This window comes from Aulonocara stuartgranti (assembly GCF_965226115.1).
Source record: "Aulonocara stuartgranti genome assembly, chromosome: 4".
NCBI classification, from domain to species: Eukaryota; Metazoa; Chordata; class Actinopteri; order Cichliformes; family Cichlidae; genus Aulonocara; species Aulonocara stuartgranti.
This window is the reverse complement of record NC_138942.1, coordinates 35,159,884-35,182,643: the sequence shown is the minus strand read 5'-3', so window position 1 is coordinate 35,182,643 and position 22,760 is coordinate 35,159,884. Positions and strand designations below refer to the sequence as shown.

Genomic DNA, 22,760 nt, shown 5'->3' with positions numbered 1-22,760 from the left:
AGAGCCTATCCCAGGTGTCCCAAGAGGCAGGCTACACCCTGGACAGGTCGCTACTCTGTCGCAGGGATAACACATAGACACAGACAACCATTCACACTCGCATTCAATTTAGAGTTTCGAACGAACCTATCCCCACTAACTACATGTCTTTGGACTGTGGGAGGAAGCCGGAGTACCCGGACAGAACCCACGCAAACACACGGAGAACATGCAAACTCCACACAGAAAGACCCTGGCCTGATGTCAGAATTGAACTCAGGACCTTGTTGCTTTGAGGCAGCCATCGTGACACCGTGCTGCCCTACCCCTGGATTTACTTACTTTAGTTGATCTGTACCAGGAACCCAAGAACTTCTTATTTGAGTTCTTTTTTCCTCTTGTTTCTGTACCAGCCAATCACCATCTCACTCAAGAAGGCATACTCATCTTAGACTATTTATTATCTTTATGCGCATTAGTATGTAAGCCTTTTGGCTTAACATGGCATTTCACACACAGTGGGAGTCATGCTTTCAGGTCCACAATGAATGACCGTCTTCATGTCTGCGGACGACAAAACAGACGTGGAGACGGTCATTCATTGAGGACCTGAAAGTGGTCGATCTTTCATGGGACGAGGCTGAAGATGTGGCTGCAAATCGAGCTCGTTGATGATCCCTTGCCGCCCAATGCGCCATCTGGCGCAGGAGGAACCAAGTCTAAGTAAAGGGAGTCATGCAGACCAACAAGGCTCATCTTTAAAATATGTCTCAGAACAGGTTCGTTCTAAAACACACCAAAGGTATTCCAACAATTTTTTAGCATAGCTGCAAGAGTTTGAAACCAGATAATATCACTATGTAACACATTCCTCAATCAAGGAAGCAGCACTTGTTTTCCATAGAAATCAGTTGTACTAAAAATATCACAGAATGAACTGAAAGTGTCAGAGCTATAAGTATGATGTGATGTTTCTGAGATATTATTACTGCTGCATTATGTGTATGTTGCATTTTATGTCTTAAGTGGACCTTCTTTTAAAAGTGTTTTTAACTATTTTATTTAATAACGGGCAGTTTGACCAACAGCGATACATCATAGTCATCATATTCATCCAGTTTGTAGCACTACTGTCCAGTCAGGATCGGATAACCATAAGAGGCGTTTTCCATGAGCTCAGAAAAAAACTTTAAAAATCTTTATATGTTTTAAGAAAAGGGAAATGTTCATTCTATAAAGAAAAACACAAATCAAGTAATTTCATCAGAAAATTTTAAATCATCACAAGTAGAAAAATGTGGTTTTCATTAGACAGCAGGGGTAAGAAAATAGTAAAAGAGTTAACTAAATACAGTACTATAATGTACTTAAGTAGAAGTATAAAGTACTATAAATTAAATAAAAAAATTAAGTACACGTGCTTCCATGTTTGGAAAAGATACATAAGTACACTAACAGTAAACTTAATTACATGTCAGTTTTCAATGTAATTTAATTCATAAGTAAATTTGTAAAATGTTCGCATCAGGTCAAATGAAATTTGACCTGATGCGAACATTTGTGCTGGGTATGAACTTTCCGCACATTTCCTCAGTGATTAATTATAAATAAACCATTAATGTACTCAAAATTATTGCCTTGTTTTCATGATGGGTTTTTCTGTTTCTGCTTTTTTTTCCATTGTATGTTCCAACACTGCCAACCCAGCAGAAACCTCTGTTTCCATATGAGACAGCTTTTTTTCACTTAGGTCTTATAACTACATGTTATCATCCTGCATGAGGATTTGTGAATGTTAGTAAAACGTTATCACAGTATAGACAACAATCTCATAGCTTAGTATTCTGTGAAAGGACATCACAGAGGTCAAGATAAGAAAGACGAGCTAAAGACAGATCCAGAGTCAGTTTCCTGTCAACACTGACCTAAAAACTATAAGATGTCCAATCCAATCCATCTTTATTTATAAAGCACTTTCTGGGGTGGCTGTAGCTCAGGTGGCAGAGCAGGTCAGCCACTAACCAGAAGGTCGGTGGTTTGATCCCAGGCTGCCTCCTAGCTGCATGCCAAATATCCTTGGGCAAGATACTAACCCCATGTTTGCCTACTGGTGGTGGTCAGAGGGCCCGGTGGCGCCAGTGTCCGGCAGCCTCGCCTCTGTCAGTGCGCCCCAGGGCAGCTGTGGCTACAACGTAGCTGCCATCACGAGTCTTATCTCTAAAGGCAGATCGTTCACAGTTTTGGATCTGCTACAGGAAAAGCACGATCTCCTCGAGGTTTATGCTCAGTCCTGGGTACATTCAGGAGCAGCTGATCAGCTGACTTGAGAGAGCAGGTGAGTGTATAAGGCTGTAGCAGCTAAGAGAGATAAGATGGGGCTAGGCCATGGAGGGCTTTAAAAGCAAATAAAAGAATTTTTAAATGAATCCTAAAATGAATGGGCAGCCAGTGAAGTGAAGCTAAAATAGGGCAAATGTATTCAAACTTTCAAGTGCCAGATAAAAGACGAGCTGCAGCATTTTGCACCCTCTGTAAACGAGTAATGTATGAATCACTGATCCCTATATAAAGTGCATTACAGTAATCCAGCTGAGTGCTAACATAGACGTGGATCACTGTCTCAAAGTGCTGCTGTGACAGCTGCCTGAGCTGCAAGAAGCTTGATTTTACAACTGCCTTAATCTGTCACGTTCAGAGTCCACTTTCAGCCCCAGGTTTGTGACAGTTGGCTTATTATACTGGGCCAAGGTATCTAAATACACGTTGGAGGTCAAAAACCAAAAACATTCACCTCAGTTTTCTAGTCATTAAATCTGAAAAAGTTAAGAGTTAAGCTTTAATGTCATCAAGACTCTGAAATAATGGCTGTATGGAATATGTGCCTTTTGTCTTTAACTTTATTAGTAATTAACATCGTTTCACATGTGTGGTTCTTGTCAATGTTGAAGCTACAATTAAATTATAATTTCCCACAAGGGACTCAAGAACCTATGGAAGCCCGTTTCCGCCACTAAAAAAAAAAGAAAAAAAAAAAAAAGGATCCATAACTCAAAATTTCGAGTTATTTTCTCGAAATTTCGAGAAAATAACTCAAAATTTTGAGAAAAGCAACTCGAAATTTCGAGTTAGTGCTGCCAATCAGTAATCTACGTGAATGACGTCATTTCCATGTTACCCGGAAGCTGAAGCCCTCAGCTACAAATGCTACAGCTAAGCTACCGGTATTACATCCAGTCGTGAATGCACAGATTGCTGAGTGTTTTCAGCCTGGCTTCACAAATGATGAAATCCCTGTGTTATTAGCCGAATCACATGGTGTTACTATCAGCAAACATACTTTAATTTGTTGGGATCCGTTTTTGAGTGCGCGGTCCTGCGCCATATGCTTCCGGGTAACAAGAAAGCGACCTCATTCACGTATATTTTTGATTGGCAGAGCTAACTCGAAATTTCGAGTTATATTTCTCGAAATTTCGAGAAAATAACTAATTTCGAGTTATGGATACTAGCTTTTTTTTTTTTTTTTTTTTTAGTGGCGGAAACAGGCTTCCATAAGAACCTGAAGCAATCTGGGTGTTATGAAAGAGGCATTTTGGTTCAACAACCTCACAGGATTTTTCCTCTTACACTTCCTGGCAGGGTAGAGAAATCCTGTAACAGTTTCTGAAATAGTTGGACCAGCCTATCTGACACCAAACTCCTTCTGAAGCCATTTGAACTGAAACACTATACTTAAATGCATTGTCTGTTGAATAGGCATACATCTGACAGAGCAGTTGATCTAAACTATAATAAAATGAGTCATGATAAGTGACTGATGCAGACAGACCAAAGATCCAGCTCAAAAGGTTTATTCAGATGAACAGATCAGAAACATTTCCAAATGTCAGACAGCTTAGAAGCAGAGCCATACCCTGATAACATCCATCGCTCCATGTGACATTTCACACAACAACACCACAACATACAAGAACTGATGCCAGCTTTAAAGTGAGGAAATCAGGAAAGAAATCAGCTGGAGCAGAAGTGAGTTTACTTCAAAGCCTGTGTTGTTAACATGCTGACTCCAGGCTCACTTCTACGTCTCAGCATTTAGCTCTTGTCACCCAGAGTGTGCTTGTCAAACAGGTACTCTGCCATCTTGTTGTTGTGGGCATCCATGCGGGTGAGGTTAGTGATGTGGTCACCCAGCTTCTTGATGGACTTCACCTGCTCATCCAGGTAGTGGCTCTCCAGGAAGTCACACAGCTGGGAAAACAAACTACAGTTAACATTTGATGATTTGTCAAACATACACAGCATGAACTAGTTCAGTCTTTAACCCCAAACTCTTCCCTCCAACTCCCACTTACATGAGGGTCATTATGCTGAGAAGCCAGCTTGTGCAGGTCCAGCAGAGCCTGGTTGACATTCTTCTCCAGCTGCAGAGCACACTGCATGGCCTCCAGCCCGCTGCCCCACTCATCACGCTCTGGTTTCTGCACAACAAACAATTCTGTTAGAGACTGAACACTTGTTTTAAGCTCTGTATACACATTACACTCTAATAACAAGAGAACAAGTGTCATAACACTGCTCATTAATCCCAGTTTCTGTGTTAGAGACAGTCAGGTATGTCACAGCAGGACTGGTTCAGTTTGTACACACCTTGATGTCCTGGAGTAAGACGCGACCTCCTCTCTTGTTCTGGAAGGACAGCAGCTTGTCAGCGTGCTCCCTCTCCTCATGGCTGTTCTCCTTGAAGAAGTGGGAGAAGCCTGGCAGGGCCACATCATCACGGTCAAAGTAGAAGGCCTGACAAATCAGACAGGTTATTAGTACACAGCACCAATTATTCTGCAAATACAGCATCGTGACAAACAGTTATGGAGACAGACATGATTCATGATGGACAGTTCAGCTGGTTTAGACCGAGGTAACTGCTGAACTCGAGACTAAAGAAAAGCCAAACGAAGCACGATGCAGCATTTGGGTTTTTCGGTGATGTGTTTGGGGTGAAAATACACTCCGCATCTGGCAACCTGCCCAACTGTGATAAACAACCAACAAACGAGCTGCGACTGAAATCATGCATTACTGAAATTAGCAACAACATACCGGACTTTACATTTAACGACTCTACTCCGTTCTCTTTGTCTAGCATTAAGCTAATATAGCTTGAGACTAAGGTTATTACAGACATCAGCATCACATGACGTGTTCTCACCATAGAAGTGTAGGTGTAAGACGCAAACAGCTCCATGTTCACCATCCGGTTGATGGCGGCCTCGCAGTCGCGGTGGTAGTTCTGGCGCACTTGGGACTCCATTTCGGCTGGCGTTTCTTGTGCTTTTTATTAACAAAAACGGTGCAAAAATAAAGCTTCACGTCGACTTTATGTGTAGTGTTCAAGTAGAAAAGGATTTTTCTTCCGAAGTGCAGAGTAGCTGAAATACAAAGCGGGACGAAGTCAAGAAGTTCCGTTCAAACACTGTTGAAGCAAAAACTTCTCAAAGATTTCTCCCCTGGTGTGAAACGGCACACTCGCGGGTCCCTGTATTTATACTCCACCGGAAGTGCTCGTGCAAGATGTGACGTATGTTTCCACCAATCACTGAGCCGGGGCGTCTGTACCAGCTGTGACTCACAGGATGAAGTTGCATTTTTTTCTCCTCCTGATTCGTAGAAAACTCATCATCCACTTTAATGTTTAATGTGACCTGCTGGGAGATAGTCAGGTGCAATGACAAAGCATTTTCCGTAGTTCAACAGGAAATAAGCAACATATATAAGATATTTAACGATAAATCTCAAAACGCGTAAAATCGCTTCTTTGTTTAATACGTACAATGCTGTGCAAAAGTCTTGAGCCAAAGCTGATATTTCTTTTTCAAGTAGCCAGACCTCAATAATTCCCAGTTCTGAAGGGCGTTTGAAGTTTTTATCTGGACAAGTTTTTTAAACAAATGTTTTTTGCTTGTTTAATAAAGGGACTTAAGACTGATCTTTGAAACATTCAAGCCAAAAAGGCACAAAACCCAAAGGTTGACCCAATTGTGTCGATATATAACAGAAAACTTTTTAAATTGCATCTTTAGGTGCTTTGTTACTTGCAGCCTGTCAACAAAACACATACTGTGTTTCCACTTCTTTTGTTGAATCAATGAAAAATTCCAAAAACAACCTGTTTAGACGGGCATTCGTTCTAACCAACAAGTACAAAAGAAGAACACTTTTGCATATTATTGTAGTTAATGGTTACATAAAAGCAGCATAAACTGAGGCAGAGTTACGCCATAAATCTAACACGTGACATCCAAAAACTGCTGATAATGGTGTTTACAACCAAAGAGTTTCTTATTGCATTGCATTGCTCAACACCACAGCACTGTTGGCAGACATTACCAGCAATAGTAGAACCTCCCAGGCGGAAACATTACTACTGCTGGGTAACACAAAACGAAAACTAAGACATGTATACACATTTTTGTATTAGTCTGTTCATGTAAGAGTATCGTGTTAGATGAAACTTGTCCTTGAATAGTCTCACTGCAGCTGAGGTATAAGTGTAACACAACGTCACATACTCAATCCTTTCTATGTAAAGTGCATGTAGAAGTAAATCCACTCATGATATGTTTTTAATAGAAAGCCCAAAACACATACAGTAAGCTTTAATATTCATCTTCATGTAATCATAAATATCTCTTCTGTACGTTTATCTTTAACTTGACTTTGTCTTTACATCAAGTCAAGCACTACAAGACAACACCTACAGCGGTGTGAGCAGTACTTTTCCACTGTGCCCGAGAGACCTGCCAGTCTGAACAGGTGTGCTGGTAATCACGTGTTCCCAGCACGAGGACGGAGCCTGCATTTTCTTTGCTGCACCCTTTCAGCTTCATTTTCTAATAATAAAATGAATGAAAGAACATCACTAGACTTGCTTTTAAGCAGTTGAAATGACAGAGAAAGCCTACTGATCTACTCTTTCTTTCCCAGTGAATAACTTCCACCATGTCTGCTTGTCTTAGAGTAATTGATACCTTCCTGCACACTAAGGAGAACATATGTAAGCCTTTTGGCTGAACGTGTCATTTCACACACAGTGGCAGTCACGTAGGCCGACACCGCTTGTCTCTAAAATATGTCTCAGAACAGGTTTAGTTCTCCTTATGATTTGCTGTAGTGTGTGATTTTAGCTGACACGTAATGTACGACAGTAAACAATACCTCTCTCAAACACATCAATGATATTGCAAAGGTTACATCTTATTAGTTTGACACATTTTAAATAGTGGTACAAAATTATGGGTTTTTTTCAAGGTACAAGAAGGAGATAGTTTTGTTACTCGCTATCTACACAGTATATATGTGTTTGCACATCTGTAAATAACTCTCCTGCCACGATGTTGGAATTATAAAAGCAAATGCATGTAACAAATTCTAAGGACGGATTTATTGTAGGACAGGCCATTAATCACACTGATGATTATTAGTTATGACTTGTGGAAACATGCGTGGGATTAAATAAGCGTTTCCTTCTTCTTACTTCGTTTTGAAAATGTTGTTGTTATTTTTTCCTTATGTTTCCTTTTGTTTGTTTGTGCTTTTTTTGTAGTTGCTGTTGTGTAATTTTAACATGTTCAAAATAAAGCCACATTACATTTTTAGCATAGTTGCAAGAGCTAGAGACATCATTACATAACACATTCCTCAGTCAGAGAAGCAACACTTGTTTTTCCAGAGCGTCAGAGCTACAGGTGTTACATATGATGCATTTATACCTGTAGACGTTTAAGTTGGAGCTGTTTTAACTGTTTTATTTGCCAATGGGCACAGCAATCATCATATTCTATAAGATTTGTCAGTAGCGGCGCTGTCCAATCAGGACCATGTACTAATAAGAGACATTTTCCATGACCTCAGAAAAAAAAACTTAAAACACCTCTACATATATTTCAAGATAAAGGAAAATGGATTCGGAAAAACATAAAGGTGTTAATTTTGTCAGAGTATTCAGAATCAGTGGAGAAATTTGTAGTTTTTGGTACGGAGCAAGGGTAAGAAAACTGCAATCTGAAAAGTTATAAAACTGTTAAATAAATAATGACCTGAGTAAAGACACCAGTTCCTGTGTCATATTAAGAAATAAGGAAGTAGACATAAAAAGTTCCATAAAATGAAAAAAATCAAATACATGTTGTATTTAATGCCAGCCCAATAGATAGCTTTGTGTTCACATGGCTTTTATGTCACTCAAGTCTTATAACTAAATTTCATCCTGCAGTAAAAATGATTGTTAATAAAAGGCTTTCACAGTATAGCGACAACAATCACATAAGTTAGTGTTCTGTGAAAATGGAGGAACCACAGAGCTGAAAGGAAGGAAGGACGAGCTAAAGACAGATCCACAGTCACTGCTCACTTATCATCGTACTAAAAAGCACTGTAAGCTGTCCTGTGTTGACGATACTTCACCAACACCTGCAACAACACATAAGCACTCGTCATCAAGTGGCTACACTTGCTTTGTTTTCCACTCTCATGCTTAACAAAGATGACAGAGCAGTTCAGACAGCAGCTTTGCCATCTTTATTTTGTGCACTCTCGTGTAAGACGATGAGTCCGGGTTGTACCATCAGGTTCAGCTGAGTGTTGTGCGATGTCATCGCTGTGAGTCAGCATTCTGCAGCCGCCAGCACCCGTCTTCCTTTTTCTCTGTTCTGCTTTTGTTGTCACAGGGCCGTGAGAGGGAGGACACCTCGTGATCGCATCTCATTGTACGTTTACCTCAGTGCTCTGCTGGATGGGACCGGTTTGGAAAAACGAACAAGGAACAGAAAGTGTGAACGAAGGAACCAAAAGTGTACTTGAGTTACCGAAACTGTTTTTGACCAGTTATCTGTGTGAACTAGTAGTAATTAACGAAAAGAACTGTATTCATACTTTCTCATGTTTGTTAGGTACATTTGTTCAACTCATGTAGGCATGTAGACGTGGTGAAGATGGTTCGCTGATGTTCAAACCGAGGATCAGAAAATGTGATTTACTCTGAATGTGGCACGGCTGTTGGTGTCAGACTGGCTGGTCCGAGTATTCCTGAAGCTGCTGACCTGCTGGGATGTTTCCAACCAAGGTTTATTTAAAGGAAAGAAGATATACAGTGAGCTGCAGTTCTCTGGGTTAAAATGCCATGTTGGTGTCAGAGGTCAGATGAGAAAAGTCAAACTGCTTGAAGTTGACAGTAAAGCAACAGTAATTCAAATAATCACTTGCAGAATAATATCTCCGAACACCCAGCATGTCAACCCTTGAGCTACAGCAGCAGCAGACCACACCAGGTGTCACTCCTGTCAGCTAATAACAGGAAACTGAAGCTAAAGTTTTTGATGCATGCATCCAGCAGGATAAACTATTTCACAAAGCTCAGGTCATCGCAAACTGGTTTCCTGAGCATGACAGTGAGTTCACTGCACTCAATATCAATCCAGTCGAGCACCTTTAGGATGTGGAGGAATGGGAGACTAGCATCATGGACGTGCAGCTGACAAACCCATCGTGTCACATGGGCCAAAGTGTCTGAGGCTTGTTTCCTGCACCTTGTTGAATCTGAAGAAGTAGAGATGTTCTGGAGACAAAAGGGGGCCGAGTGTATATCACCAACTCACAACGGTTGCCTCGAGGCACTTTTACAAAGGAAAAACGCTACAATAAGAGAGAAAACTCTAACAATCAGAAGCACTTGGATACAGTGGAAAGAAAGAACTCCCTTTTAACAGGAAGAGACCTCCAGCAGAACCAGGATCACAGTCACAGTGCCACAATCAAACATATGAGCCAGTAGGTTTACAATGTGCAGTGGCGGCGCTGCTGTTTTCTTATAAAAAATAGATAATGCAGGAAGCACATTTATATTTCTTTAACCTATTCCATGCATAAAATAATTTGAGACGCTGATCAAATCAGTAGTCCGGATTTATTCATTTAAGAAGTGTTGATGCAATACGTGTAGCAGAGAAAAACAGCTTTCAAAGAATCTACAGAAGAATTCTGCAACAGCACAGACAGCTGTAGAAACATAGCTTAAACATTAGAAGCTAGAAAAGCTAATGTATTTGTGAGTAATGGGAAAAGAAATAAAACAATAAATATACATTTCCAGATAATCGTTTTCTTTAAATATTCGTTTTTAAACAGACACACTTGACATTTGTTTGTTTTATTTCACAATGTGAATTTGGAAACAAATGAAATGTCACTTGGAATGTTTTTGCACGACAGAGTCAGATTTGACCTTTCATGGCTACAAATTACAGTATTAATGTACAGCAAAAGACACATGACACAGGAAGTTGGATCCATGTACTGCTGCTTTTTGTTTGTTTTGCTGAGTCACTGACAGATCTGTAAGGCTGACGCGGCTTCTAGTTGCAGAGTATGCATAGTTCCCCCCAGCTGAGATTTTTCAATGGAGAACTCTTTTCAGTGCAGTTAAACTGGACTCCCTTTGGTGTGATTTGATTGCTCAGATGCGAACAGCATAATTAGCACCAAGATGCAGACCATAATTCTTTAGAAGCTCCAGGAGTGCAAACTTCAGCTAAATGCTTGTTATTCTGACACCGGGGCAAATCACACAAACTGTAGCTGCTTCTGGCAGCTTGAGAATAAAGCAACAAACACTCTCTGGAGTTCAGGGTTTTTATACGGGGCACTCACAAGACCGTTCTGAATGAACAGTGGACGACAGAGATGCAGTCCAAAATTTTACATTTTGGGTGGACACTTTTCTTTGGAAAATATCATTAGATTTTAAGTCGAAGGGCTCTGCACATTTGATTTGTAGTAAACCCTCTAAGTAAAGAAATACATCATAGCTCCACAGAACATTTGCAGGCATGAAGTGTGCAGGAGCCGCCCGAGTGGTGCACTGCGAAGCTCGATTAAATCCTCAGTCAGCGATGTTGAGCTTAAAGAGTTTCCTGTGTCACAAAAGTTGCTCTCTTTCTACTAAATCACCATGGTAACTTATGCTGAACACAGCCCGGTGCTTTGGTTTAGAAAGATCCTGAAGTAAAACATTTTCTCTGGATCCGTTCTTTACAGCGTGTTTTAAGTACCTGCATGATTGTTAAGCCAGACTTTATTAAACTGACTGAATGAAGGCCAGCTGTAAAGTTACAGAAGTGCAAACTGCAAAAAAATGAACAAATGTTTTTATACTTCATTCAAATCTGCTGCCTAATCTTATGCACGTAGCTGGATTTGCAGCTACGACAGGAGGAAGCTGAGAACCAGCGTCGAGGTTCCTGTTATCTCCAACTGGGCTTTTAGGTTTTGTCAAGCCAGCGAACACAAACAACGGCTAGCTGTGTTGAAGCCTCTGATACCCGCTGCTTCCTATACGTGTAAGGTTCTGTTGTAGTTAAACCGCACATCTAATGTGTGTTTTAGTTGCTGTTTAGAAACAGGAGCCACAAAGGGTTTTTTCGAGGACCTCTCAGCATACGTCACCAGATTGGAAGTATTTTTTTGGCTTTTCTCTCAGAAAAACTTTAGTACATAAGTGTTGCTGTATTGTCAAAAACAAAATAAAAAATATATATATTGTTCACGTTTATCTGTATTCACTCCTGATCACTGAGAACTACCTTGTGAGCGCCCCCTGCTGTGACCTTTTCTGAATTGCACCTCATTTCTGTCTGTCTTAACTTCTGAGCAGGAAGTGGAATGGCCCCCACAGAACACGCTCAAGCCCATAACACAACTTTATCTATTTAATATGCACTGACCCTGCAACACAGGCGCAATAATCTGAGCCAAAGTTCTCCTGAGGTTTGTCACGGTTCACGTGGATTATTCGTTAACGTGGAAAGAAATGTGAACATGACCTACTTTGAAATAACTTGTGATACCTGATCAGACATGTGAGGGTTAATTAAAAAACGCATAACAGAGGTAGAAAATCAGCAGGGTTATTATCATGATAGCCTGTTATGACTAAAATAAAGGAATTACTAAAGAGCAGCTGTTGTTAATAAACCTGCAGGTTTATTGTTTTGACTAATCAAGCAAAACGTTGCAGTAGTTCGAACAGATGTTACTTTGGCTAGCATTGTTTTTTATATTTATTTAAAAACCAAAATGACAAACTCAACAATGAATCGATTCTTCTGACGGGCAGCTACTGCTCTGCTCGATAATCTTCAGTAAACCGACATACATTTAAATGAAAACAGTGAAATGTTTTTAGGGTCTCTGCATTGACCGTCACAGGGACGTAAAAGGGAAAAACCTTTCGTCTTAATCACAGTGAATCGCCACATTTTCCATTTTAGGATCATTTTTAAACCATGTTGGCAACAAAAATCAGCTCATAAGTCAGCAACACTGTTAACGTGTGAGCTGCATTGAATCCCTCGTCTGTCTATTAAGTGCTTTGTGTCAGCCATTCCTAATATAATCTCAAAATGTAATTTAACATCGAATGTTTTTGCTTTTAAAAGCCCTCCTCCCCTTCTGTCGCCGTCTGGCCTGTGATGATTTCTGCTTTTTCAGGTCACAGTCAAACGCTCCATGATCCAAACTGTAACTCTGTTCCTTCTTCCTGCCGTTCTGTTTTAAGCTGTAGGAATCCACACACTCTTCCACTGCACAGCGCTTCTCCACATTTCTTCCAGGAATGACGGACGGCACCGAGTCCAGTCTAGCTCCCAGTCTTTCCCTTCCTGGTCCTCACACAGGCGCAGGGTTTTTAGTGGACTAGTGCAGGTGTACTGGAGGTACTGGCAGCCCTGCAGCAGGAAATCAGAAACAGTGAAGTGAGTGTAGGCGATTATATGAGGCAGGCCTAATTTGGGAGAAGGAAGTCAATCCTACACTCAGGAGCTCAGTTTAATGCAAAATGAGTTAGCTAAAAGAGTTAGCCTCACCTCAGCACTGCCCCAGTACCAGATGGCCTTGATGACACTGTGATTAGCCAGAGCCACAGTCAGCTGGTCTCGACTTCCTGTAATAACGTTTACCAGACCTGCTGGCAAGTCCGAGGACTGGAGCACCTGAGAAAGAGGAGAAGGAAAAGGTGCAATAAAGATAACAACCGGTTTTTATGATTCACGGTGCTTTTTAATGTAGGTCAAGCTGAGGAAACCGAAGACTTGCTTCAACTCTGCAGTCAAGTTTTCATCTTAAATGAAAACAGATCTGCACACAAGTTCACACTGACAGCCTCGTGATCGACTGCAGCTTAAGCTGCGCTGACCAAGCACTTTTAATGCTGACCAACTTAGAAAAACTGACTAGGCTAGAAACAGGCCCGCAACATTAAGGTACAATTTAAGACTTTCAAACTCTCCATTAGGAAGCATTATCTAACCAACAGTCCACTCACCTACGTCTTTTTCTTTCTTTTTTTTTGCTTAGGCTGTACAAAAACATTTAGGCACCATGTCTTACAATAGCAGGCCAACCAAACATCTGGGGGAACCCAGAATAGATGCAACACTGAAAGGATCTGGAACTGCACATAACTAAAACAATCATGACACTATAAGCAGACTTTTCTAAAACCTTTGCACATTATTTCCATTTGAGTAAACAGCTGTTCTTTCCAAGGTTTGACCTGATTAAAAACATCTTCAGAGCTTCTTTGCAACACGTAAAGCAAAACACGTGCACGCATGTTAGACGTGACCTGACAAGGTCAGCCGCACAGAGCTGTGCAGATTTAGGGATTACCCTCAAACAGCTAGGTGCAGACATGTAACACTCATCCGGTGATGATTTATTTCAGTTCAATTCATTTCATGTGTTCAACGCATGAAGACTCCTTTATCCTCGGCTCACATCCCTTATGCCTGCACAGCCTGTCCTCAAATTATTATTAAGAGGCTAACACTTAGACAGATCACTATTTACCATCACACCAACAGCCACTTTAGAGTCACATGTTAGCTGAGCCACAAGCTCAGCTTCATGGTTGTTAGTATGCTCGTTGTCGTGACCGGTGATCAATGGCTACGAGGACTGTTCACAGAGCTGGTGAACGGCTGTAATCACAGCGCAGAATGACATACTGAGAGACTCTTCGTGTAATTGGTCTCTTTGACTCCCTGCCCAGGACGTGCACCTCGAGTGTAAACAGAGTGCAGCGTCCTGAGCAATGTGAGCAAACTGCTGCAGTAAACGAGAAACGCCAGCAAACGTGGCGGTGGACACAAAATGGACAAAAGCCTTTATTACTATTTTTGCTTAACGGCGCTTCTTATCACGTCTGACTGGCGTTTCTGCGCGTGCATGATTATGTCATGCTGACGACTGAATTTAAAGTAAATCGACATGCTCACACAGGTGCCCGCGCATGTTTAAAATGGCTGCAGGGTGGCGAGCCTTTCCTCTAGAATGACAGCAGCTCTGCTTCTGACCCACACAGTGTACTGACATTCATACAAACCTGGGCAGACTTTTCTTTTTGTGTAGACTTTTCTATTCACTTGTACAATCACTAGTTTGACCCCCAAGTTAAGACGATATTCAGGTCAGCTGCCTCTGAATAACAAAGACGTATTGCTTCAGTTCGTGTTACTTTTGTTCCACCGTGTTTGACTTTGTGTTCCGACTGAAACATGCAACTTCTTTCTAAAGGTTCCCTGCCACTTGCCACGCAGCACATTTATACACTTACCTTAATGAATGCCAAGACAGGCAGTGGATACTTTTGACTGGGGACCATAATAACAGCATTGCCTGTGGCAATAGTTGCCCCAAGCACGGTTACCATGGAGAGGAGGGGATTGTAGTCAGGTAGGACGACCCCCATGACTCCCAGGGCTTCAGGGATGGAGAGAGCGGAGCCAGAGTTTGGCATGGGCTGAAGGAGAGGGAAACAACGAGCGATCAGACGGCCTCAGCTGATACTTTTCTATCATGTTTCAGCATCTTTAGCAGCTTTGAGTAACATGAAAGGTCTCACCAGCGCTCCTCCCTGGACTTTGTCACAGTAAGCGGCCCAAACGCTGAGCCTGGTAATGCTGAGCTCCACCTCCTTCTCAGCCTCGTCCATTGACAGGCCGGTCTGTGTGTTGATTGCTGCAGCTATGTCCCGCCTCTTCGCCTCAAGGCCCTTGGCCAGAGAGTAGAGTGACTGGGCACGTGCAGACGGGCTCTTTTTCATCCAGCTGTAAGAGACAAAGGCAGTCAAAGAAATACAACAATAATAATATAAATAAAACAAAAGCCTGATGCCATTTGTTGGGATTTATGTGTCCGTCAGGTTAAGCTTCATCACGTGGATAAAATCTATCAACTGTTAAAGACTGCCGATGAGTAATGGCCACACGTCCTGCTTCACAGCTTGTGTCTGTCAGATTTCAGTGAACTCTGTAAGCAGTTTGTGTCGAGTTCATGACTCTGCACTTTGTCTTCTTATCTGTTCCCACAGTCAAGTTGTACATTGACTGATGGCAAACGCACACAGCCCGGCCCTACAGTAACCAGCTGATAAGAGCAGATTAAGAACACAATGTTCTACATGGAAGGCTCAGAGGACTCATCTACATGTTGTGTATATGGAGTAAAATGTAACAAACAACATTAAAGTGGATCTACGCTGCTCAGTTCACTCTCCAGATTTCTGCTTTGTGACTCTACTCGTCGAACAGCCTCGTCTGACTCCAAGTTAAAAATATTAACATTTCTTTAGCGGCTCTGTCGTAGACGCAGAACTTCATTTTAAATCCTTCAAGGTCTTAAATAATCACATCTTAAAATCCTCATATTACCGTAGTATACCAACAAAGCACTCTGCTCTCAGACCGGCAGTGTCTCAATGCACAATCAGCTTTCAGCCCTTCTGTGGAAGCAGGTGCAGGTGTGGGTCTGGGAGCTGAACCCCGTCTCCACTTTAAGAAGACTTGAAAGAACCTGTGAAACCATCCAGAAATACTACAGGGATGATTTGTACCTACGTCATTACTTGATGGCTTTTCCACTAATATAGTGACTACATCTTGGAAAATCTGTGCAGTTTCATAAACTCTCAACAGCATCTGTTGTGCGAGTACACAAACCTCAGTTGTGTTTGTGGTTTTTTTGAATGACCTGTACGTGTTTGTGAACACGTACAGGTAGTTTGCGCTCTCACCCTGGCTGGACTTTGACAGCAGCCTCCACAGCATTGCGAACGTCCTTCCGGCCCCCGTCTGGGCAGTAGGCCAACAGACCACCACTACCACCTGGTGGCTGCACAGCCACACTGCAGCCAGACACTGACTTACATGCTTTACCAGCAACAAACTGCAGGTGGGACTGAGGGGCTCTAGAAAAACGAAAGAAAATGTAATGATGCGATTAGTGCTGTGCAACACATTTTTCCTGCAACATTTACCAGCTATAATGCTTCACAAACATACCTGGCAGGGTCCGACTCAGCAGGAATGATAGGTGGGGACGTTTCTGTTCCGAACTGCGTGTAGTCCATGGAGACGGGAGAGGAGCGAGGAAGAGGGGGGGAGGAAGAGGAGGGGCGTAGAAACTGGTACAGACCCTGACAGGATAAAGAGGGGATATAACTATCGAGTGATTTATGTGGGCGTGTTTAGTAGGGATGTTTTGCACTGCAGGAGCTGGAGACCAATAAGAACCTCATATCTAAAGACCGAGGTTATTAGTGCTGCGGGGCTATATGAGCCTAACAGAAAACACTAAACTAAGGACGGTGAGACGACACCCAGGGGACGTTGAATTCAAACATTGAACTACAGCAGCATGTGCAAGCAGTGTTACTGATCCAGGCTCTGTCGGCCTGTCAAAACAACAAACCTCCTGTCCTCCATCGGTGCAGGTCCCGCTGTCTTTGTGACCGGAGACGGGCAGACAGGGGTCACAGATGGAGTGGGAATTCACCCACACAGAGCCAACTGACAACCTGGCAGGACACGAAGAAGAAATATTCATTTTAAAGGAAATAAATATGAATGTTAGTACTAAATGGACAGTCACGAGATGTGAAGCCGACCATGAAAGTCAATGTATTCGCTTTACACCGAGCACAGGTGGTTGTGACGAAACGACTGTATATGAAAGTAAAAAGAAAAGTCAACAAAGAAACGAAGAGAAGGAGAAAGAGGAAACAGACAGCAGAACAGAAGGACAGAGAGCAGAGAATGCAGATGCACCTCTGAGCTGTCTCCAGAGCGAGGGTGAGGTCTTCGGTCCAGATGGATGCTGCCTGACCGTGAGGACTGTGGTTCCCTGCACAGGGCAGAAAATGTTACTCCGGCGCCTTGTTCGACACAGGCCCAGGTCTCTGATTACGATGCAAATGCAACCCTTTAAAAAACCCTCAAACCTTATTCACGTTGGTGTCTTATAGGAGACGTTTTCACATGAAGCTTCTTACCAAGAGTCACGGCTTCTGTGTTGCTTCTGAAGGTCATGAGGGGCAGCAGTGGTCCGGGACAGGGGTTGAGCACACATGGTGAGGAGGGGGCCACCCCACAGAGCACAGTGGAAGGATACTGGGCACCTGACGTGGGATCAGCACAGGACTGAACCAACTGAGGAGAGATCATTTAAAACTGCTAGTTATGGGCAGTAAACTCAGAGGAAATGAAGACAAAGTGGTGCACACCATCAGCAGACGAGTCTAAGGGAACCTTCAAGTTCGTTGAAACTTTTCCTGGCATTAACATTTTTAAACCCTGATGTCTCAAAGTCTTCTTACTAACCGTGGCTCCCAGCTGCTGAGCCTCCTGCACAGCAGCATCCACCCGTTCCCTGTCTGCCTCACTGGGCAGGGTCACACATTTCATCTTGGCCATTCGCAACCGGAGATGGGCAACAACACTGTCCACCACACTCTCCTGCACACACAACACCCAGAAGACCTGCAGGCAGAGGGGAGTCCCGTCAAACAGGCTCAGGGATGCGTCGCTGGAATAGGAGTTACCTCGTCGCTCTATGAGCGTACCTCTTTCTTCTTCCTGAAGGCGGCCTCCATCACCTCATCCACGGCACTGTTAATGTCTGCCGACTCAAAGATGATGAAGGGACAGGTGGAGCCTACGCACGGTGACACCGCCACAGGAACTCCCATCCCTGCTGTGGCCTTACACAGCATCACTCCGTCCTCGAAGAGCAGGGAAACATTTTCTTACACACAGCTCAACCATTTGGACTCCATTTCACTCACTCTCACAAAAACACACACAGTCGTGTTTTCATATCTTAGTGGGGACGTCTAATTGACAATGCTTTCCCTAACCCTAATCATCAAAAAGCAATGCCTAATCCAAACCTCGCCTAAGCCTAACAGTAACCCTGACACCAAAACCACATTAAGAGTCTCAAAAATGCCCTCAAACTCGAAGGGGCAGGCATTTTGTCCCCATAAGGCAGGGGTGTCCAACTCCAGGCCTCGAGGGCCGGTGTCCTGCAGGGTTTAGATCTCACCCTGGGTCAACACACCTGAATCACATGATGAGTTCATTATCAGGCCTCTGGAGAACTTCAGGACATGTTGAGGAGGTCATTTATCCATTTAAATCAGCTGTGATGGATCAAGGACACATCTGAAACCTGCAGGACACCTGCAGCTCCGTACCCCTGCCATAAGGGCTGTTGGTCCCAGTATAGTAACATTCCCATTTCTGGTCCCCACAAAGACATGCAAACATGGCACACAAACACACCTCCTTGTTGCCGCAGTAGTTGACGTAACTGATGCTGTGGTTCTGGGCCACTTTGACACCCAGTGTTATGTCACTTCCTGTTAGCACATTAAGAGCCCCAGCAGGAAGTCCTGCTCCTGTAAAAAGCTGAGCCAGTAGTAGTACTGGGGGGGCCGTGCTCTGACCGGGGACAACCACCACAGAGTTGCCTAGAAGGAAGAAGCATTCATTTATACCTCACAGCTCCTCTGACACCACAAATAAAGATAGAAAACCTAAACGATTAAGATGATAACAAATTACAAAAAGAGATAACTGGCTTCTCTCTCATGACTAATCTTAAGCTACACATCTTTGGCCTTTGGATGAATTTTCTGGTATTTAATAAACCATATAATTTATTAATCAACTAAAGCATGAATCGATGAATATAACCACAGGCTGCAGGGTTCTTTGGTGGTGGTTGATGTTTTTCCCATATCAAAGATCTGGATACATTTGATAGTAATTAAGATCTAACAGCGGACCACAAAAACCAATTATGAAAAAGTTGGGACACTGCAGGAAAAGTAAATAAGAACCAAATGAAGCGCTTATAAAATAGTATTTCATCCCAAATGTTTAAACTGAGACATTTCAGTATTTCACTTTTAAACTCAGGTATTAAGACGATTTTGAAATGTTCAGATTTGATGTTAGAGTCAGATTAGGGTTCGGCTACAAACATCAGTGTGTGTTTTACCCATAGCCAGTGCTGGCAGGACTTTGAGCAGAAGAGAATAGAGAGGACAGTCTTTCGAGGTCACCACTGCCACCACACCTGGAAGATAAAAAATAAGAAAAATTACGAAACACCACAATAAAAAGACTGAGAGCATTTTGTAAAGATAGCTGAATTCACTTACCCAGAGGTGTCCAGTCAGTGAGGAGTGTGTCTCTGAGCTGCGCCCAGCTGCTGTAGAACTGCAGCAGCCTGACCAGGGCGGCAGTGGCGCAGGAGGCCTCACAGAGCTCACACAACTCTGAGAGACACTGGCCGTGCTGCCCGAGGACACTCACCAACCTGTTAGAGGACAGAAATTCATCTTTATGTTAAACTGGTGGCTCAAAAACAAAGCAGCGAGGTGTGTGAAGGTGTGTTTGTTGGACCTGAGGAGCACTTTGGCCCTTTGGTTGCAGCTCAGGCTGCTCCAGGACTTGAAACCGTTAACAGCAGAGGAGGCACACTGGGAAATATCAGCTTCTTCAGCGCATGCTGTGCTGCATACAATACTTCCTGGAGAGCAGGCAGGCAAAACACTGAGACCATCATTATCATTAGGATGTTTGTAAAAAGTCTGAAACACTGACTTGTAATGAAGAGGTTTTAACTTCTGTGTAACTGTGTGCTTGGGCTGCTCTCACCTTTAGAATCAGCCAGGGAGCAGCTCCGCCCGTCTGCTGAACAGACAAATTTACCGTCAATGAAGAGACCCAGAGAACGGGAACAATGCTCCAGCCAGGCCTGATGAAGAAGAGAGGGAACAGGGGAAGGATCAGCTCCAGAACAGAGAGACCAACACTCCCACACAGATTCAGTTTTGTTAAAAGGTTACTGCAGATTTATGAAAATCCTTGAATTAAAATAAAAAAGTCTTGCTTCCCTTTTATCAAACCGTGCCTGTATGAGTACAGAGGATGAGGATGCCGAACATCTCAGACAAGCTGTTATCTGGAGTCTTACAGGTAAAGGAGGCCCTTCTAATGTTTTTGCAAATCTAAGCATTTGCATATAAGAGATGTGCATTATTTTGAAAATAAGAAAAGAAAACTACAGTCTATCGTGCTCTCAACATTTTAAATCCACAACATGTTAACATCGTCATTAGCACACTCGTGAAATTATGGCCTGCAGATGAGCAGCACCCAAAACCAAAAAAACCTTTTTACTGGTTGAAGAGACCAATATACATGGCAGTGACTGATAAAGGCGGGTAGGCAAAGTGAAGAGTGTCAGCTATTTACAGACTGAAGACCAAAGTACAGAGCTCAACTCTCTGCAAAGCACCAACGGCAATTTTTAGCAGTGTGTATTAACTGAGCCGTGGTGCTGGTACTATGGTCTCTCATGCGCTACATGATGTGGGCTGTCAAATGACAGCATGCTAGTGGTTTGAGTGCTTCTCCAGTAATTTAGCACTCTTTGTAAACCTTCAATGTCCTGACAGCCACAAAAACCTTTACACAGCTGTTTGCAGATTAGCAATCATAGACTGTACACAGAAGATGGGAGTAGCCAGCTGATTTTACTTAGTTTTAGCAGGCCTGGCACCATGAACGAGGGGTAAACCTTTATTGAGAGATCCCATCTTCTACATTTGGTATTTGGCAGAAGCTCCTGTTAAACTCTTTTCAAGTTCAGGTAAAAAGAGGAAACCCCTACAATGTTTTTCACGGACTACGGTGGGATACGGACATAAAAAACAATCTACATGAACAGTAATCCCTCGACACATTATAATGTAATTATGTGTCTAGTTCTGTCACATGTTTGTCTTGTGAGGTACACTGGGCTAACGGTTAAGCAACTTCACGAGTCCAATAACTTATATATAGGTATCCGCTAACTCCGCAGCACAGCGTGCTGTGAGTAAGTTTAGTTTCAAAGCAGTCTCCGAATATGAATCTGAACGTTACCTGTGCAGTAGCAGTGCTAGAAGTTGCTGCTGGCCCGTACTCCATGCTTTGGAAAATCTCGTACACTGTCTTGGTGCTGCTAACAGCCATAATAAGAAGAAACCACTGTGGGAGCAAATCTCGCCGTCGCTGTGCGTGGTCGTTCTTGGATGGAGTTAGGAAGAATACGAAGAGAGAAAGCTGGCAGAAGGGGAACTCGAGCGTCACTCCGACTCTGAAAGAAACGTGCTAGCTTCCCTGAGCTGCCAGAAACGCGCAGATCGATACGTGAGAGCGAGAGGATTCACTCCTCCCGACTTCCGCTATTGTGTGCGCTAAGTTCACCAGAACACAGATAGACCTTACAAGGATGTATGGACACTGAGAAAATGAAAATAACCGTTTTTAACTTCGTAAAGCACAATCAATCCAGTTTTTAGTTTTAGTTTTTTCAAACTCATACAAATTATTGTAATAAAACGTGTGACATAATTTCAAAATAAAGCCTAATTTCCGGTGTTTGTACCAAAAAATGATCGTCTGCCAAAAACTGATTTTTGGTATTTGCCCTGGAGGACGGGGCTGTGGCCCCCCCACACTCCCTAGCAGATCATTACATGGAGAAACCTTTGGAATGCAAGCATGCTGATCCACACAGGTATGCACACATGGGTATTCACAGACGCGGACTAAAGCTTTCTTGGCTGCTGCCTCAAAGCACACTGTGCGCTGTCTATCTTGCGTGCTGCACAATATCGTTTATTATTTAGTAAATATTGATATCTATGGCTAGCTAGTTTATTGTGATGGTGCTTTGTTTTCTCTATTATTATGTTGCTCTTTGTTGTTTGCTGTCTCCTCTGTTTGTTTTTTTTTGTTTTTTTTCTCCATACAGGTGACCCAGGAGTTCTTTTTTTTTTTTTCTCTCTCTCTTCCCCCCCCTTCTCACCGTCTCTTCTCCCCTTTGGTTTTCTTTCTTTCTCTCCCCCTCTTTCTCTCATTCATTCCCCCTGTCCTATTTATTAAAAAAAAAAAAAAAAAAAAAAAAAAGACAAAGGATGAACTGAAGCTCTGCCATCACGTAATGTCGCATACTGCTGTTTCTGATGTCATTTAGAAAAAAAACAAAAAACAAACAAAAAAAAAACTGATATATAACTTGTTGGTCTATAATATGTGAAACATATGTCAAATGTATCCGCCATGACTGATATCAAGTCATCTTGAGCCACAAACAACATTATTGTAACAAGGCAGAAGCTGCAATCAGTTTTTGGCAGTGACTTTTATATATCCTTTATTTAATCCAGTTAAGAAAATCTTGTTGGCATTAAAAATGTTTTTTTAAGGTTAATCTGCCCAAGAGGACAGCAAATATTACAAACAATATCACAATAGTTCTGTAAACATATTTTAAGTGGACAAAAAGGACCGGATTGGTTACAATATCAAAGAGTTATAAAGATACTTGAAAAA

At 42.5% G+C, this 22,760-nt stretch overlaps 2 protein-coding genes across 2 annotated transcripts; both read right to left on the bottom strand.

The window, feature by feature from the left end:
- Positions 1–3,814: 3,814 nt before the first annotated feature.
- Positions 3,815–5,508, bottom strand: LOC309705757 (ferritin, middle subunit). The gene is made up of 4 exons (XM_082531740.1): positions 5,186–5,508; positions 4,627–4,773; positions 4,332–4,457; positions 3,815–4,227 (listed from the first exon to the last, which is right to left on the bottom strand). Exons 1-4 carry the CDS (start codon positions 5,285–5,287, stop codon positions 4,072–4,074), a joined length of 531 nt encoding a protein of 176 aa, XP_082387866.1. The 5' UTR covers positions 5,288–5,508; the 3' UTR covers positions 3,815–4,071.
- Positions 5,509–9,918: 4,410 nt separating this feature from the next.
- Positions 9,919–21,613, bottom strand: aldh16a1 (aldehyde dehydrogenase 16 family, member A1). Its single transcript, XM_082531148.1, has 17 exons — positions 21,306–21,613; positions 20,034–20,133; positions 19,779–19,905; positions 19,535–19,692; positions 19,372–19,449; positions 18,651–18,838; positions 17,930–18,088; positions 17,688–17,846; positions 17,360–17,516; positions 17,136–17,211; positions 16,780–16,885; positions 16,371–16,504; positions 16,103–16,276; positions 14,933–15,137; positions 14,645–14,830; positions 12,894–13,019; positions 9,919–12,755 (listed from the first exon to the last, which is right to left on the bottom strand). The coding sequence occupies exons 1-17, from the start codon at positions 21,393–21,395 to the stop codon at positions 12,582–12,584; spliced, it is 2,397 nt and encodes a 798-aa protein (XP_082387274.1). The 5' UTR covers positions 21,396–21,613; the 3' UTR covers positions 9,919–12,581.
- Between the last annotated feature and the right edge of the window lie 1,147 nt (positions 21,614–22,760).